This window comes from Bison bison, unplaced genomic scaffold (genome assembly GCF_000754665.1).
Source record: "Bison bison bison isolate TAMUID 2011002044 unplaced genomic scaffold, Bison_UMD1.0 scf7180017864141, whole genome shotgun sequence".
Lineage (NCBI taxonomy): Eukaryota > Metazoa > Chordata > Mammalia > Artiodactyla > Bovidae > Bison > Bison bison.
In genome coordinates, this window is record NW_011494713.1 from 2,836,539 (window position 1) to 2,856,345 (window position 19,807).

General features: G+C 35.9%; 1 protein-coding gene across 1 annotated transcript in view; it reads left to right on the top strand.

The window, feature by feature from the left end:
* The window catches only part of UBQLN1 (ubiquilin 1), a 58,248-nt gene extending 38,939 nt beyond the window's left edge, over positions 1–19,309 (top strand). Inside the window, exons 4-11 of the mRNA XM_010840071.1 lie at positions 3,069–3,331; positions 3,938–4,096; positions 4,266–4,500; positions 11,018–11,160; positions 14,063–14,146; positions 15,359–15,474; positions 15,724–15,892; positions 17,313–19,309. Of these exons, the coding sequence (XP_010838373.1) occupies positions 3,069–3,331; positions 3,938–4,096; positions 4,266–4,500; positions 11,018–11,160; positions 14,063–14,146; positions 15,359–15,474; positions 15,724–15,892; positions 17,313–17,465 (1,322 nt within the window). The 3' untranslated portion in view covers positions 17,466–19,309. The remainder of the gene's footprint in view (positions 1–3,068; positions 3,332–3,937; positions 4,097–4,265; positions 4,501–11,017; positions 11,161–14,062; positions 14,147–15,358; positions 15,475–15,723; positions 15,893–17,312) is intronic.
* The last annotated feature ends 498 nt before the right edge of the window (positions 19,310–19,807 follow it).

Genomic DNA, 19,807 nt, shown 5'->3' on the forward strand with positions numbered 1-19,807 from the left:
ATCAGAGTCTTTTCCAAGGAGTCAACTCTTTGCATGAGGTGGCCAAAGTACTGGAGTTTCAGCTTTAGCATCATTCGTTCCAAAGAAATCCTAGGGCTGATCTCCTTCACAATGGACTGGTTGGATCTCCTTGCAGTCCAAGGGACTCTCAAGAGTCTTCTCCAACACCACAGTTCAAAAGCATCAATTCTTCGGCGCTCAGCCTTCTTCACAGTCCAACTCTCACATCCATACATGACCACAGGAAAAACCATAGCCTTGACTAGACGAACCTTTGTTGGCAGAGTAACGTCTCTGCTTTTGAATATGCTATCTAGGTTGGTCATAACTTTCCTTCCAAGGAGTAAGCGTCTTTTAATTTCATGACTGCAGTTACCATCTGTAGTGATTTTGGAGCCCCCAAAAATAAAGTCTGACACTGTTTCCCCTGTTTCACCATCTACTTCCCATGAAGTGATGGGACCAGATGCCATGATCTTCGTTTTCTGAATGTTGAGCTTTAAGCCAACTTTTTCATTCTCCACTTTCACTTTCATCAAGAGGCTTTTTAACAAATAAATAAATTCATCATCTTATCTCAGACTACCTCTCTCCAGCCAAGTCTCTTGGTCCATAAAATCTTTTCTCTCCCACCCCGTGTAATGATTCTATTCTGTTGCTACTCCTTGATGTAGCTCCTCAACTTTTAAAATGTTTATTACTCTATGTGATTTCCACACTGTTATTAAAAATATCTTAAGTGACTGTCTTGCATTTGAAATATATCAAGATTTTGTGATGTAGCCTCTCCATTTTCATTTAACATTCTGCACAAGTACACTGGTTAGGATAGGCTATCCTGTGGTAATGTGTCTGCTTAGTTGCTCAGTCATATCCGACTCTTTTTGACCCCATGGACTGTAGCCCTCCAGAATCCTTTGTCCATGGGGATTCTCCAGGCAAAAATATACTGGAGTGGGTTGCCTTTTTTTCATGACTTCTTTTTTTACTGAAGTATAGTTGATTTTACAGTGTGTCAATCTGCTGTACTGCAAAGTGACTCAGTTATACACATACATACATTTTCAGAAAATCCTTTGGCATTATGATTTTCCACAAGATATTTAATATAGTTTCCTCTGCTGTACATTAGGACCTTGTTTATCTATTCTAAATGTAATAGTTTGCTCATGCTTCGTGTGTTTCACTGGTCAGTGAGGCCTCCATCTACATAGTCCTCAGGGACTCAAACTAATGGAATTATACTATCTTGTAGCTGCACCATTTGGAATATGGCAAAAGATAGAGCTAAAGTGTTTTAAGCTGAACCTTATATTCTAAACTTGGGCCAGAAGTGACACATACCATTTCTTACAGTCTTTTGGCCTTAACTAGTCACATGGCAGTTTGTCCAACTGCCGAAAGAAAAGAAGACTGCACATGAGATGTTTGGTGAGCACTGTTGTCTGCTCTTTTGGTCATACTGAATTTTTTGTGGTTTGAGAATGCATCAGTTCTCAAATTTATATCTGTGCTTTTGTAGGTAATGTCTGTTGTGCCTAGTATTAAATCATCCTCCTAGCTCTCCCTACTTCTTGCAAACTTATTCATTTTCCAAATTCATTAAATGGCGTTTTGTGGAAAAGTAGCCATTTTGCTTTTAATATATTATCTATGAATATATTAAGGTACTGTTAATATATTATCATGATATTCTGTGATAGTCTCTGTTGCAATATTTATTGTGCATTTATTTTGTCTTTCCTACCAGATTGAGTTCTGAGGGTATGCTTGTCTTTCTTGTCACCTTATTCCCAACATATAGCACAGTACTCAGTAAGTGAGAAATGAATGCATTTGTTTGGTTATATACAAAGTTTCACAATAAACAGTCACCCTCCTGTGTCTGTTAGGTTTCTCCATGATTTAATTCCTTCAGAGAAACATCTGTTTCCATGATGGGCAGCAGCTCTGTTCCAGCCAGTCATCAGTGAATTCTACTTGTTAAACTAGTCACTAGTCTTCTGGAAAGAGATTATTAGAAGTATCGTCTACTGTATATTTTTCATTTTTTATTTTAGTGGGCATATTCTGGGATTTTTTTTCTTTCTGATACCAGCCAGGTCTCCAGCACTGCCTGGGTGGGTATCCAGTAGTTCGATTCTGACACTAATCCCTGGAGTTAGTGTTAGATCCTGCAGGTTAAAGGACTTGGTCCCCTGTGACTGCCCCTACTTCAGATACCAGTCCAGTCTCAGGCTACCTGTACTTCTGACTGACAGGCAGTAAATTGGGGGTTCCCACAGCCCCTTATCTGGTTTGATGATTTACTCAGATGACTCACTGAATTCAGGAAAACACTGCACTTAAATTTACCAGTTTTTTATAAAGGATAGACCTCAGAAATAGGTAAGTGGAAGAGGGAGAGAAGCGTAGGGCAAGGTATGGGTGTTGGGGGAGAGTACAGAGCTTCTGTAACATGTCACCTCATACAATGTAAATTTGTTCACCAACCCAGAAGTTTGTGAATCTCATTGCACAAGAGTTTCACAGAATTCCATCTCTAGATCCTCTTCTAGCCCTGGAAGTTGGTGAATGGGCTGAACGTTCCAACTCTCAAAAAAATCCCATGATCTTTCTAGCGACCACCACATTCTGAGGCTATCTGGGGGCCCCATCCTAAATAATATCATTAACATAAATGAGGTATGATCTAAAGGGACTTGTTACAGATAACAAAAGACATTCCCTTCTGTCAGGAAATTCTAAGGGTTTTAAGAGCTTTGTGTCTGGAACCAGGTGCAACAACCAACCAAATAATGTTTTTGTATTATACTGTGCATAGGAAATACATGTTTATTTGGTTTTATTATTTAAATATCATAGTGAACACAGTTATTACTAGTCTCAATTATAGAAATTAAACATGTACTTACAAAAGTAATAGGAAATCTATTTTTGCTTTAAGCTGAATGGTTTTCTGTTAATAGGCTATTGATTCAGTTAATATTTTTGCTTCATCTTCATATTTTAGCACAGTCATATTAATGATAAAATTTCATTTGTGTTTTTTCCCTTTATCTTCTTAGGTGGCCTTGGAGGACTTGCAGGTCTGAGTAGCTTGGGTTTGAATACTACCAACTTCTCTGAACTACAGAGCCAGATGCAGCGGCAACTTATGTCCAATCCTGAAATGATGGTCCAGATCATGGAGAATCCCTTTGTCCAGAGCATGCTTTCAAATCCTGACCTGATGAGGCAGTTAATTATGGCCAATCCACAAATGCAACAGTTGATACAGAGAAATCCAGAAATTAGTCATATGCTAAATAATCCAGATATTATGAGACAAGTATGTGAATAGTTTCATTTAGTTAAGAAATTATATACTTATTTTTTCCTATTTTCTGTATTTAAAGAGCTTGCCAAATACATAAGCTAAAAAAAATAAACCCTAATCCTTGTTCAGGAAAATATAACAGCGCTAATTCGAACTATCTGAACTTTGAATTTTGTGCTGTATTTTAAAGGTTTTTTTTTTTATAAATAGTTGTTTTGCAGATCTAAGGAACAACGAGTCCAGTTCAAGAGATGGACATTCCTGCAGAGCACAGTGTTTCTCTCTTGATGTTATTTGAATGTTAGCTTGCTTTTTGAGGTGATTTTCAGCAGGAACTATTCACAATAATTTTATTTCTTTTTTTTTAATATTATTATTTTTTTTTAACACCAAAAACATTTTGTTTTGGAGTATAGTCAATTTACAGTGTTGTGATGGTTTTAGGTGCACAGCAAAAGGACTCAGCCATACATATACATATATCCATTCTCCCCAATTCACAGTACTTCTCTGATTTAAGTATTGAAGATTGCTAATTTCTAATTAGAAAACTTAGAAAATTAGCTCTGACAGTTAATCTCAGCATCTTTTTCCTCCCTCTGGAAATCTTTTTCTTAGACATTGGAACTTGCTAGGAATCCAGCAATGATGCAGGAAATGATGAGAAACCAGGACCGAGCCTTGAGCAACCTGGAAAGCATCCCAGGGGGATACAATGCTTTACGGCGCATGTACACAGATATTCAGGAACCCATGTTGAGTGCTGCACAAGAACAGGTAATGCCACTGCTCTGTGCTTCAGGGCAAGGCTCCTGTTTTAACACAAATACATTTATGATTGAGTGTTGTTTTTGTATACAAAAATGCAGTTTTCATTAACAAAGATTTCTGTATCTGTTATTTAAGACAAAACTTATTCTTTATGATTTTTTGTCTTTTATTACAGTTTGGTGGTAATCCGTTTGCTTCGTTAGTGAGCAATACATCGTCAGGTGAAGGTAGTCAGCCTTCCCGTACAGAAAATAGAGATCCATTACCCAATCCATGGGCTCCACAGGCTTCTCAGAGTTCATCAGCTTCCAGTGGCACCACCAGCTCAGTGGGGGGCACTAGTGGTAGTGCTGCTGGTGGTACTGCTGGGCAGAGTTCTGCTGCGTCAAATTTGGGACCTGGAGTAGGAGGTATGCTCGTAACAACTGATGCCTCTTGTTATCCTGTGTGCTTTTGTGTGTATTCGAGGAACAGCTTTTATGAACTACCTTTTCATGTTGTAAGATGCTTTTTTTTTTCCCCTTAAGGATGCTTTAAATATGTAATGATTAGTATTGTGTGCATTGTAGTTCAAGAGGTTACCAAAGATTTCCAGAGGCAGTTTTGTGGTTTTGTCTTCTCATAAGATGGCTTGGGAGAAGTGGATTGTCTTCTCCTTTCAACAGCTTAGGGAAAGTGAACTGTAGGGGCAGCACAGTTAGCTATAACTCAATCAGTGGGCACATTTTCCTTGGCTTTAGTCCAGTTTTGTGTTCTTTTATAGGACTCAGTGGGTATCCACTCCTGACACCAGGGCTCAACTTAGCTGCATCAGAGCACCTGCTGGCTTTGTTTTAAAAGTCAGCTTTCTAAGTCTTAACCTCAGACCTGTGGATCAGAATCTGCCACAGTGGAGTTTAAGATATGTGTGTGTAAAGATGCTAGAGATTCTGATGTGTGAGCAGGTTAGGAATTTACTTTGAGTCATTTTTTTGTAGACTAGATTCAATAAGTGGCTATCCTTTTCAGTTATTCAGATATTTACATGCTAAGCATTAGGTCCAAAATCAGTAGCTAGAATGATTATTTTAGTCTTAATGCTTAGCATTTAAATGAGAAGAAATGAAAGCATGAGGCCACTTCCCTCAGGTGAGAGTGATTGGGTATATTTTAAAAGATAACTGTGTTTTGGCAGTGAAAGTGGAAAGATGAGATTCTGTATAAGGAATTTTAAAAAATTCTTTACTGAGAGGCAATAATCAGAATGGTCACAGAAGTATATATTCTTCTATAGAATACAGTGAGTATAATGAGGTTTTTTGATAAAATATAAAGTGAAAGTGAAAGTCACACAGTCGTGTGTGACTGTTTGTGATCCCATCAACTGTAACTTGCTTGACTCTTCTGTTCATGGAATTCTCCAGGCAGGAATACTGGAGTGGGTTGCCATTTCTTCCTCCAGGGGATCTTCCTGATCCAGGGATCAAACCTGGGTCCCCTGCATTGTAGACAGATTCTTTACCAACTGACCCACTAGGTAGCCCTAGAATACAAAGTAGTTTTGTAAAAATTTAATTAATGCCATTTTTTAAAATTGAGGTGTTATTGACATAAAACATTATATTAGCTTCAGGTGTCAGGTGTAAAGTGAAATGATACAGTATTTGTATTGCAGAATAATTGCTGTGATAAGTCTCAGTTCAGTCACTCAGTTGTGTCTGACTCTTTGTGACCCCATGGACTGCAGCACACCAGGCTTCCCTGTCCATCACCAGTTCCTGAAGCCTGCTCAAACTCATGTCCATCAAGTCAGTGATGCCATCCAGCCATCTCATCCTCTGTTGTCCCCTTCTCCTGCCTTCAGTCTTTCCCAGCATCAGGGTCTTTTCCAGTGAGTCAGTTCTACGCATCAGGTGCCCAAAATATTGGAGTTTTAGCTTCGGCATCAGTTTTTCCAATGAATATTCAGGGCTGATTTCCTTTAGGATTGACTGGATGGATCTCCTTGCAGTCCAAGGCACTCAAGAGTCTTCTCCAACACCACAGTTCAAAAGCATCAGTTCTTTGACACTCAGCTTTTTTTTATAGGCCAGCTCTCATATCCGTACATGACTGCTGGAAAAACCATAGCTTTGACTAGATGGACCTTTGTTGGCAAAGTAATGTCTCTGCTTTTTAACATGCTGTCTAGGTTGGTCATAGCTTTTCTTCCAAGTATCAAGTGTCTTTTAATTTCATGGCTGCAGTCACCTTCTGCAGTGATTTTGGAGCCCCCCAAAATAGAGTCTGTCACTATTTCCATTGTTTCCCCATCTATTTGCCATGAAGTGTTGGGACCAGATGCCATGATCTTAGTTTTCTGAATGTTGAGTTTTAAGCCAACTTTTTCACTCTCCTCTTTCACTTTCATCAAGAGGCTTTTTAGTTCTTCTTTGTTTTCTGCCATAGGGTGGTGTCATCTGTGTGTCTGAGATTATTGATATTCCTCCCAGCAATCTTGATTCCAGCTTGTGCTTCATCCAGCCTGGCATTTTGCATAATATACTCTGCATATAAGTTGAATAAGCAGGGTAACAGTATACAGCCTTAATGTACTCCTTTGTCCAGTTCTAACTGTTGCTTCTTGACCTGCATACAGGTCATGTCTAAACATCCAAAGTTAAGTCTAAAAATCCAAATAAACCATGTTTAAAACAAGGAAAATACTATCCTATTCTGATTTTATCAAATGCTTATTTGATTTTTACTGATAAACTTTTGAGAGAGATGCTTCATTCACATTTTAGAGGTCTAAGAGCAGAGACAAAGGTTTAATAAGGTTTCCCAGCTCATAGACAAGTTATTTTTAATTGTAGCATGGTGTCTATAGTAACAAATTTGTCTTACAAACAAAATGGTCTTGTAACTTTTTACTCAGCTTTTTTATTTAATGGCTTGATACGCTATTTAAGATTTCATATTAATATTTCCATCAAAGCAAAACAAGAAACAGAATAATGATTGTACTGTGATGGCCTAACATTGTTAGCATATTTTTATACTATTAGGACCTTTACTCAACTGTTTGAAGTTAAGCACACATATACCCGAAAGGTGAAATTCTTTACTCTTCTTTTGCCCTGTAAGCACTCACTCTGGAAACTGAGGAAATTGTTTGCAAGGGTCAGCAAATTTTTCTTGCAAAGGGATAATAATACTTTAGGCTTTGCAGGCCAAGAGCCAAAAGAACAAAATCAAGACTATTTTATAGAAGGGAAGGGAATTCCCTGGCGATCCCAGTGATGACAGCTCCTTGCTTTCACTGCATAGGGCATGAGTTTAATCCCTGGTCAGAAAACAAGCCATGTGGCATGGCCAAAAAAAAAAAAAAAAAGAATATTATATTAGAAGACCAGTCTCCACAAGTTCTTTTATTGATGGAATCAAAAATATAATAATTGGGTATAATACTATTTTTGTTGTTTAGTCACCCAGTCACGTCTGACTCTTTGAAACCCCATGGACTGCAGCACACCAAGCTTCCCTGTCCTTCACCAACTTCTGGGGTTTGCTCAAACTCAGGTCCATTGAATCGGTGATGGATTGTATTGTTTTACACATTCCCTAATGATAGGAAGGAAATTCTTTTTAGGGATAACATTTTGCTTAATTCACAGTGTTTCCTCTCATCAGTTGCAAATCATTTGTAAATGTTCATCTATTAATACTGATAAGTAATGAGATTTTACTTTTTTTCATTTCAGTTATGTATTGATTCCAAAAATATGACTATAGCATATTCATTAGTTGGAAAGCATTTGTAGGATTCTGTTAGAGTCTTCTTGGTTTTTTAACATGTCATTGCAGATTAATCAATTCCAGTTGAAGATTAGGTCATAGTGCCTCAGTTAAACAGTGAAATGAATTTTAAAGTATGGATATTTCTTCGTACTTGCACTAAGGTCCAAAAAAATGCTGCTGGAACAACAGTATAAGCTCAAAACTATGTTTACTGCAAATCTATGAAAAGAGATCTTGTTGGTTGTTGTAACTTGACAGCACAAGAATGTATAAAGCAGCTTGACATTGTGATTCAAACAGTTTCACTTTTCAGAATGCACTTCACAGTATGGGTTTGACATGTAAATGTTGTTTTGTCTTCTAATTTAGGGAATTCATTGAGAAACCAGGTTCTAGCAAAAGATAATTTCCAAAGTCATTTAGTGTTTGATAATGGTGATTATGTGGTTCAGAAGAATTTCAGTCTTAGCTCTGAGCTTAAAAAAAAAATTGCAATAAAATGGTATCTTTTTAAAAACAAAGAAAACTACTACTCTTAAGCCATCAAACTGTCCTGTGCTTGGGCAAGTCAGGATATTTCTGACAAAAGTTCATGAAATTGACTATAGCTAAGTTCACAAGAGTGAAATGAAATTTATTATTGATAACTTTTATCAGTTGAGTAATGTTACAGTTCAAAATATTTTCCAGAGTACCTGCTGATGAATCAGTGGATCAGCTATCGTCTAAATACCTTATATTTTTATAAGCAGTATGTCTTTGTCCAACTAATCCTTTTAATTCTTTACATGTGTTTTTATTATCATGAGATGTAGCACATCTTAGCAGATTCTACTTCAGGTTGTACCAAATGAATGTTCTCTTAACTTTGAAAATAGTTTTGCTTGTTGTTATTTAATGCAGACTATTTATAGAAGCTAATTTTAGTTACTTCCATGTTGACATTGTTGCCTCACAAAAGAACTGAGCAGTATCAGTAACATTTATCTATTCGTTAGGAACCAAGGAATACTACTCAAAATAATTCGTGTTTTTAAATTATCAGTTAACAGCTCAGTGTCCCTCACTTTTGAGAAATTGTTCTCCTTGAAAGGCGAGTAGCCTCAAACAAGTTTATTTTCCCAGCACACATTTCCCTGGGTGCTACAGTCAAGATTTAAATAACCATACTAATTAATCATAACTAATATGCTCCTTTCTTTGCTTGGCTAACAAGTAAACCATTTAGGAACCTAACTTTGGTTGCAGCTTTATTTTCATTTTTTATTTTTGTGAAGAAATTTGGCTATGATGAGATAATTATATTTTATTTTTTAACTTAGTTACTTTTGGCTGTGCTGGGTCTTTGTTGCTGCACTCAGGCTTCCTCTAGTTGCGACAAGTGGGGGCTATTCTCTAGTTGTGGTGCGGTGGCCTCTCGTTGCAGAGTGTGGGCTTTAGGGTATGTGATCTTCAGTAGTTGTGGCATGTGGGCTCAGCAGTTGTGGTGCAGGGGCTTAGTTGCTCTGCAGCATGTGGGGTCTTCCAAGATCAAGGATCAAACGAGTGTCCCCTGCATTGTAAGGGGACTCTTAACCATTGGATCACCAGGGAAACCCCAGTAATTGTATTTTTCTGACTTGCTTTGCTGTGGTAGTGCTTTGTCTAACAATGTTGAAGTGTATTTTATTATTTTAGTATTATTGCATAGTAATATCGTTTTGCCACCTCATTTGATAAAATAGTTCATCTTCTACTGTGCCTTAAAAGCAGGCACGCATAGTCCCAGTTCTCCCCCTTTTCTTCTTGTTCTGACATAAATAGTATGCACTGGTAATGAGAAGAGAAATAGCAGTATGCTACAGTGATTCATGGAGGCGTAAGGTATGACTGAGTTACTGATTTGTGGTTCACCCAACAGCTGTGTAGAGTATGATGAAACTTGAAGTTTGAATTTCATACAGTTTTCACGTTTCACAAAAAAAATTTTTGTGTATGAATTTTTTTTTTTTTTTTTTTGCTACAGTAATTCCTGGGGCATAAGGTATAACGGAGTCACTGATTGGTGGTTCATCCAACAGCTGTGTAGAGTATGACAGTGCCACATGGTGCCTCTGTCCAGACTTTTTGTCTGCTATAGATAATAAATAAGGGAGCGTGACTGTGTCCCAATAAAATGTTATTTATGGAACTTGAAGTTTGAACCTCATATAGTTTTCACATTTCACACACAAAAAAATTTTTTAACCATTTAAAAGTGTAAAAACCATTTTTAGCTCATGGGCTGTACAAAAACAGGTCACGTGCCGTATTTGCCCTGCAGACTAGGTTTGTCCGCTGTCTTAGAATATCCTTAGTGTCTGGAATGTGGCGGGGGTGGGGGAGTAATGTAAATTGAAATAATGTGAGAGAATAGGAAAAACAAAAATTACTACAGAAAAACTGCAGAATTAAAATAAACTAGAAGGTTAAGTGGGAAGAGTCAAATGCTTTGAGCCTGTTAAACTGCACTGAATGGAATAAGAACAAGGGGAGTGAAAAAGTTGGAGAATGTATTTGAGTTTGAGTATATTTAGTTGGCAAGTGTGAAAATGTGGATATATGTTGAACAGATTAATTTCCAGAGAATATTGAATTCACGTACATTTAGCTATAGCTCTCTACAAAAAAAAATAACAGTAGCAAGTATCTACATTTTGCAGATGGGGAAACTGAAGTATGAAGAAGGCCCCTTAATTTGGGGTTGAATTCATTGAGTGCCAGGATTCAGTGACAATGTCATAGAGGCCTGGGTGAGAAGGCTTCCTTCTATTTTAGGTGGGAATATACTGAGTGCTGAATATGATTCTAGTTAAGCGATTCTGGAGGAAAAGTTGGCTCAGACATTTTCACTTAATGAGATTTTTCAGTAGTAAATTTTGCCTTAAATTGATTTTTTAGAACCTAGCCTTTCCATAAGATGTGATTTTCATGTAAATGCAACTAGAATCTTTAAAGTCAGTAAACCCTCCTTAACTGGTATACTTTGAGTATGTAGTTTTAGCGATCTTAGTTTCAAAAATTCTTTAGTTCAGCTGATAACTAATAGGTATGTTTGTCTAAAATTGCAAAACTATTGTGTTTTAAATCTTTCTTTTGTTTATTTATCTTTCCCTTGATAAAATGTCTTCTTTTTAAAAAAACTTCCAGCCAGTATGTTCAATACACCAGGAATGCAGAGCTTGTTGCAGCAAATAACTGAAAACCCACAACTTATGCAAAACATGTTGTCTGCCCCCTACATGAGAAGCATGATGCAGTCACTAAGCCAGAACCCTGACCTTGCTGCACAGGTGAGTTTATAATTGTGAGTACTGTGTATCAAAATGGCCTAACCAAATCATTGTGATTTTGGCACATTTGTTTTGTGTGTGCTGCCTTAATACACTAGAGAAGCAAATTGCATCTCCCAATTTTTTGGACAGTTTGTTTCTTTACAGTCAATTAATACTTCCTGATATAATTAAAACAGCTTCATTTCCTCTGTCCACTGGCTAGAAAGAAGTTCAGGTTTACTTTATATCTACATATGTTCATGTAGGAGATGAATAGAAAAGTTTCTGATTGCTCTCCCTTTTGAAGCCTATTCTTCAAAATAGCGCTTCAGAAATAGTACTCTTTAGTGTAATGTAAATCTTGAAAGTGATTAAGAAGTGTTAATACATTTGAAAGACTTATTTATTAGATCACACAGATTCTGAGTATTAGTCATGTTCAAAATGGCAGTTATAAAATAGCCTGAAATTGTTCAGTATGGGCAGAGAGATTTGTGGGAACAGTATTCTCATTCTTTCCACTATAGATCTCCATCCAAAGTTAGTACACTGGTCCTTCATCAAGTAATTATTTTCTAACTTGTTTCAGAAGAGACCATAACTAAAAAAATAAGTGAATCTCAACCCTAGCTGAATGTTTAGGATAACTTTGGAAATTTTAAGATTAAAAAAACTGTTTTTTAGCCTCATTCTCAGACAGTTTGATATAACTGTATTGGATTTTTTTTCCCCCAAGTTCCCTAAGTGATTCTGATGTACCCATAAGTTAAGAACCATTGGGCTTGAAAAACCTTAGAGAATATGAACTAAACCTTGATTGTCTATAATTTATATTTGCTGTTTATTAAACATGGTTTCTGTGGAATGTTGGGAATTTAAAATAGTTTCCTGTAATCTCTCTCCATTTCCAAAATTTTAAAAGCTCTTAAATCACTTTCTTCATTATATCATATGAGCTAGTTTTTACATTTCTAAAATCTGGAACCATGTTGATTCAAGTATATAGCAGATATGTTTGAGTTAACAACTCTCAGTAATAACTTCTTTTCTCTCAAAATTTGTAAAATTGGAAATAAAGATTTTTTAGGTAAATTTTTATATACTTTTATATATGTAGGTATACTTTATGAAATATTGTTTTATTCATTATAAAATTGAGTTATTAGTATTAAATGCTTAAGCTTACTGTGATGATAGCACTTTAAAATAAATGTGGAAATAAGTATCAGTGATCCTGTTTGTATGGTTTTAAATACATATTTGCCTATTTAATAATCATTAAATGTGCATCTTGCTTTAAAATTTTGGCTCTAACAAGCACATTCCCAGCCATTTAAACTAACAATTTTACATTTGTAAAGTGACTTGAGCACTTTTATATGTTGCTTTTTTTACTTTAAAAGCAAAAGGTTGAAACAAAAGTAAGCTAGATGTGAATTGGCTTTTACAATATTGATAGATAATTGTTAGAAACATTTACAATGTTGGTTACCAGTGTATTAAAGTTTGTAGTTTCTCTATTCTGATTTTCGTTTTTAGGTATTCAAAAAAGTCTGATTGTAAAAACTGTTTATACAGTCAGGTAAGTTAGGAGAAGAATCTTAATCAAATGTGATAACAATTTTCTGAAAAAGTATGAATCAGCTTAAGTTGACACGCTTTTTCAAATAACATGAATCCTAAAAGATAAATGTGGTAACTTTATTGACTGGAGCCATTAAAGAAGCAGGTTTGTTGGTCTCAAGTAGATTTTACTTTATTTACTGTGAACTTACTGGTCACTTCAAAATAAATGCCTTATATTCATAAAACTTGTCTGACTTCTTCCTATCTTATTTTGTTTAAATTAACTGAATCTACTTTGCAACAGTTGATAAACTGAGGGAACGAGGGAAGAATTCTCTCTACTTTTAGCAATTAATATATAATTACTCTCACATGTAGTTAATTATTAATACTTGAGGGCAGGGATCATCCTCCACACCGCTCCCCCACCAGACTTTGGATGTGGACTGGTAAATAGGCTATCAGTAAATCATTGTTAGTTGACTTTTCACTCTGTTTGGGGAAACTGATACAAAATTTGTCTTTTTTGAAGCTATGAGAATTTATTAGTTTCTGGTTATGCTATTGTGTATTGTAATCTTATTTTTAGGTATACAACACATTAATATTGGCCCTGACTCTGACTTTTTAACTCACCCATTTGAAGGTTAGGCATGCCATATTTTTCATCTCTGGTGGTAGTGAGGTGAAATCTAGAGGCTAATTTTGGTGTTCTCAAATGATTTACATTGTTTAGGTCTTATTAAAGCATTTTAATACTTTATCCCCAGAGATCTATCGCTTCTAGTCCTAGGCTGATTTTCACCTGGCAGCTCCATTTCTCTGGCAAGTTGGTTGCTGTTCTGCGGTGTTATTTTTCTGGACCTAATATTAGCTCTTTTGCAGTAGGCAGGTAGATACAGTTGTTTTAGATCTGGATTTTCTCTGTGCTTGCCACTTGGGTGTTGAGGTGTCTGTGCAAGCCATGTATAGTTCCATGTATTGATGCTTAGGTTTATTCTGTGAGTGTAGCAGAAAATGTATCTCATGAATTCCAGTTACTCCCATTTTTTGTTCGTAGGGCAAATATTCACCTTTACTCAAGGAAAAGCCTAAGAAAACAATTGCTTTTATTTTTTAGGATATCGCATGATATTATCATAATCACCATTCTCATTGAGAGAGAAGATGCCTCATTTTTGTTTTTTCTGGAGATCCCTTTTGTGGACAATATCTTCCCTTTTTTATTCATGTTCTACCTTCCTCCCTGTTAAGTGCCAGGTTAGGCACTGGGGGGGAAGATAGACTATTAAACAAGGTACATTACTTGTTTCAGATATTTCCAGTTAAAATTGTTTGAACACTTGCCCCATAGATGATGCTGAATAATCCCCTATTTGCTGGAAATCCTCAGCTTCAAGAACAAATGAGACAACAGCTCCCAACTTTCCTTCAACAAGTGAGTAAGAAAAGATGCTAGCTGTCTTCGGTAATGATTTGCTTGAAAAAGTTTGATGGTAAACATTTTCCTTGCTTTTTCTCTGGCTGATAGCAAAATGTAGAATAGAGTCTGCTGTCAATTTGCAGAGAATTCAGCTTGATTTTTAACTGAGCCCCATTTCACTGCTGACCTTTTGCTTCTATTTTTAAGAATATAAATTCTGAGGAAAGGACCATTTGGTTTTTGCTTTTGAGGATTTTTAGGATTTTGAATGCTTTGTTAATATCATAAACCATTTCCTTTCACTTTACTAACTTTGAAGTGCTTCATTGTGTCATGTTTTACTTTATGGTTTAACTAATCTCGAGTAACAGGAAGAGAGCTACCCTTAACGTGTTTGGTTTCTTCGTAATGTTTTAATTCCTTCAAATTAATAGAATGCCTGTTTTCCAGGGGGTAGATCTTATTCCTCAAACTTGGAATTAGCAAGATTAAAATTGTCAGTCTTGTCATATAAGGAAGTTATTTTAATTAAAAAGTACTTGAGATTGCCATGGTATGTTACTATTTAAAAAGAAAAGAGGAGTCAGTCTTGGTGTTTTGAAACTGGTAGTTCTAGGGAGGGCTTTTAAATATTATCCAAATGATTCTCTGACCTATAAACCATTATCTAAGGTTAGTCAGTGTCTTTGGTTTATTGTAATGATGTAGACCTATCTTTTTTGGTTAGTCAGGTGGTGTATATTTGGAAGTAGGGCAGCTGAACCAACACATGTGTTAACTTCAACTTTGGAACTATTGTCTTAGAGTATATCTGATTGGTAAAATTGTTCCATCAGCAACAGATTAACACTTAGTCAAGGAGAAATATGTGGCTTTCACCATATTGCCATGTGATATAAATTGTGCATTTGGAGATCGTCTCTTAGAAACAACGCTTTTTATCTGTTGGAAAACAAGGAACAACTGTGGCTTCCAGAGGAGCTCCTGATTGTGTTTCATTATGAAAAATGGTTTTCACAATGGACTTGGGAGGAGGTCAAGTGATGATTCGCACATGAGATTGCTGTCAAAGGGGAGGTGCTTGTGTTTATATTGGGGAAGAAATTACGGATTACCAGTGTCTAGGAGTAAGGTTTTAGATTTTCTCAAGAAGCATAGCAAAACATTTTCATTTTACCTTCACTAATTTTAATTGCCTCGTAACCACTGGTATTCTTTCTTCCTTAGATGCAGAATCCTGATACGTTATCGGCTATGTCAAACCCTAGAGCAATGCAGGCCTTATTACAGATTCAGCAGGGTTTACAGACCTTAGCAACTGAAGCCCCCGGCCTCATCCCAGGGTAGGCTTATTTGGGAAAGATTGTGCAAGTGCACAGTGGTTACTTTTCTATGAGAATTTCAGATTTAATGGCCATTCTTTTCTTGGGTTGAGATTGTTTGTAAGAGAGTTTTCAAAGTAAAAATGCTTCTTTTAAGAAAATAACTTAGCTAACATTATATTGAAATATAACTGATTTGCCATTAGCCAGCCTGGTCTGGCCTCTTATTTTTAGGAGTTTAGATTTACTAACAGTTGGTGCTTTCTCTAGGTTTACTCCTGGCCTGGGGGCATTAGGAAGTACTGGAGGCTCTTCAGGAACCAATGGCTCTACTTCTACATCTAGCGAAAACCCAAGTCCCACAGTAGGAACCACCGAACCTGGACACCAGCAGTTTATCCAGCAAATGCTGCAGGCTCTTGCTGGAGTGAATCCTCAGGTAATGATTCTTTTCTGCTCTTCTTAATGGTAGAAATTTCAAAAAAGTAAAGAAAGTGGTCATCTTTGGGGGCTTAGCTTGTAATGAAAAGTTTGTTCTTAATTATATTGATTCTAAAAAATAGGCATTATAATTGTTAACTTTGCTACTATATTAGACATTAAAGGAAATGTTATAGTTTTAGGGAAGAACTGCTCTGCTGTAATTTCGGAAATTGCTTTTTAAAATGCATTCTTTTTTGGAGTCTGTGTTAGAAAACTGAAATAGATTATATTTTATAAAAGTTTGTCAGGGAGGAATAGAAACTGATTATTCCAAATACCTCCCAAACAACTGTATTCTATCTGCTCATTGTATTTTGGCTTAAAAGTTGTAAGTATTTCACCCCACCTGCTACTGCTTCCTATGGTAACTTGTGTTACATATATACACCTCACAAATACGGCTAAAAAATGTGAACTCCTAATGTTCTTGCATCTAGAATCATTTATTTACTAAGAATATGCCATTTTTACAGATGATTGCAAATTCAAACCTGTTAGAGTAGATTGTGCTCAAACTACTACATGGTGAAAATACAGCATAGTTTTTTATTTTAAGCCTTATTCAATACAATAAACAGGTCAGAGTTTTATCTTACACGAGGATTTGTATTCCTGATAACTAGCATGACTTGCTGGCTCAGTAAATGTTCTTTGAATTAATAGGAAAAAGCAATTTCAGGTATTGGGCAGAATTGTTATCTAAGTTGAACAATCTGTAGACTTCACCATTATCATGTTGCCCAGAATTGAGTGATCATTTATGTATTTCTGTAGTACATTATTTCTGAAAGGGAGATGCAGCTGAAAAAATGAGGAGTATAATATGTACATCTGAAACTGGAACTTTTTTCTGAAGACTTTACTGGCTGATACTGAAATTAAAGACATTCTAAGCCTCATTAGATTAGAACTTTAGAATTTTGTATATGAGGACACTGGCCTTTACAATTACCCAATTGGTCAATAGCTCCAAAACTTTTTTAAAAATTATTTTTTTAATAATAAAAGTATTTTATTTTTCCATTATTTATATATTTTTAGTTTCTTGAATTTTTTAATTGGATGATAATTGCTTTACAATGTTGTGTTGGTTTCTGTTGTACAACAATACGAATCAGTGATAATTATATGTATATCCCCTCCCTCTTGAGCCTGCCTCTCACCTAAGTTGTAACAGAGCACCAGGCTGGGCTCCCTCTGTAAATAAAGTACTAATTGGACTTTTAAATATGTTGAATATGTTTCAAGAGAGGCCAGTGCTTTTATATCGCTTAATAGATTAGCAAATATTAAAAAGCAATTAAAATTTTAAAAGATTAGGTGTGACATGGACTGATTTTCCTTAGAGCTTTGGTTTGTTTGTTTTTGTTTAACAGCTACAGAATCCAGAAGTTAGATTTCAGCAGCAACTGGAACAGCTCAGTGCAATGGGATTTTTGAACCGTGAAGCAAACTTGCAAGCGCTAATAGCCACAGGAGGGGATATCAATGCGGCTATTGAAAGGTTACTGGGCTCTCAGCCATCATAGCAGCATTTCTGTATCTTGAAAAAAATGTAATTTATTTTTGATAACGGCTCTTAAATCTTTAAAATACCCGCTTTATTTCATTTTGACTCTTGGAATTCTGTGCTGTTATAAACAAACCCAATATATGATACATTTTAAGGTGGAGTGCAGTAAGATGTGTGGGTTTCACTGTGTTTGTTTGTTTTTTGTTTTCCTGGAACAGTGGGAATCAATGCTTTTTCATTTAAGGCTACTGCATGCGTCAAACACTTCTGCATTTATTGTAATTTTTAAAAAACATATCACCTTTTATAGTTGGGTGAACAGATTTTTGTCCTGCATCTGTCCAGTTTATTTGCTTTTTAAACATTAGTCTCTGGTAGTAATTTATGTAGAATAAAAGCATTAAAAAGAAGCAAATCATTTGCGCTTTATAATTTGTGATACAACATTGCTTATCGTGACTTTGGCATGTATTTTTGCAAACAAAAATGCTGTAAGATTTATACTACTGACAGTTTTTGCTTTATTTGTATACAATGTATGTATGCACATTTGGGACAGCATCTCTAGAAACATACTACAGTAGATCATCTGAGCAAAATATCTGTAATGGAAAAAATAAAGATAAGGAAATACTTCAAAGCAGAGTATTTCTTAATTGTGTAGAATCTTACAGCATCTTTGATGAACATCTCAGCAAAAGTACTGGTTAGTGAGGCTTGTTGAAAATACAGTAGAAAAACTGATTCTGGTTGTCTCTTTAAGGACGTATTAATTGTACAGACAAGATGATGTAACACTGTCTCAGCATTCACAGATTGACTGTAAATTACCTTAATCTTTGTGCAGACTGAAGGAGCACTGTAGTATAACCCCAAAGTGCATTTGCCTAGGACTTTCAGCTTCTCCCATAGGTAGTTTAACAGGCATTACAATTTGTAATTGAAATGTTGCTTTCACTGAAAGTGTCTTGATGTTTCAGTTATTTTTAATCGCCATATAAAAATAGAACTATCTTCGGGATTTATCAGTTTTCTCATGCACAGGCAATACACGAATTTAAAATGATTTGTGAGCCACTTGTTTCTGAAGTGTTTTGGTAGTTCTATTAAGAAATAGTTAAATATTGTGCCTTTCAGAGCCTGAGAGAAGGGGAATTTTGGGGCTGGGGTGGGGTTCTGTCCTGGATTGGGCCAGCCTAAATAATACTGGCAACCAAGATTCTGTTAGGATTTCTGTGCATATAGTGTAGTAAAGAAGTATCATTCAGGGGTGAAAACAAAGCCGTTTTAACAATGTTGAGTACATTTGGCTGTTCTACAGCTTTTTTCTTCCTTCCCCAAGGAAATTCTGTTTGCCTAACTCTCAAACTATTGGGGTGGTACATTCCTTTAGGACCAATTAAAACCTAACTTTGGGGTCAGTAATATATTTGGCTGACTCTGGTTCAGTATTCTCTTAGGTCATTATATTCTCTCATGTACAGTTAAGGGAAATTAAAATGTTAAAGTAACTAAAATTAATTCAGACCAGTAAAATCAAGGGAAATATAAGTTGAATTCCATTACTTCTGTAAGTTGCTTGCTATTAAAAAGGTGAAGAGGCAGGTTGCCCACCATTTCGTGCACTGTTTTGACACTGTCCCCTGGAATAAAACAGGTACAAAGGTTAATTAAGATGGAGGCATGACTAAGAGGAACTTGTTAAGGATGATATTTGTGTGTCTCTGCTCTCTCTGCCTTATGCCTCAGTATGGTTTTAAAACTTTTGTACTAGCAATTGGTGGTATACAGTGTGGGGTAGTGTCATAACCAGTTTGACAATTTATTAATCACAAAATAACAATAAATCTCTAGCTTTTACACTTGTTTGTCTTGCCTTTTTTGTAGAAAGAAAAAGATGTCTTCAATTTACTTTGAGTAATCATGTCTTTTAAAGACTACTGGAATTGATTGACCCCCAGATTTTCCTACACTTGAGATTATTTTTCATTAATTTTTTTGTTTCCTCAGTTAAATTCTGTGTGTATATACTATATTGTGTGTTAGAAAGAGAACCAACTGGGACATCAGGTAACTTGGGCTTTTGCTTGCTCTTTTTCGTTCTTGACTATTATTTGGAGTCAGGGCATCATGACTGAAAGTGGTGGTGAGGCCTGTGTGAGGCCTGATTCTTTAGAATCACCAACCTAGGTGATTCTAAAGAACCTTTTAGTTGTCGCCCTGGTGTGCTTTTTTGTTGCTGTTTGTTTCTGATATGTTCATCTTAGATTTGAATATCTTTTAAGGAGTTTAAGATACTTAAAATTCTCCAAAGCCTTAAACGAAAAAACCCTCCTAAAATACTGTAGACTTAAATTG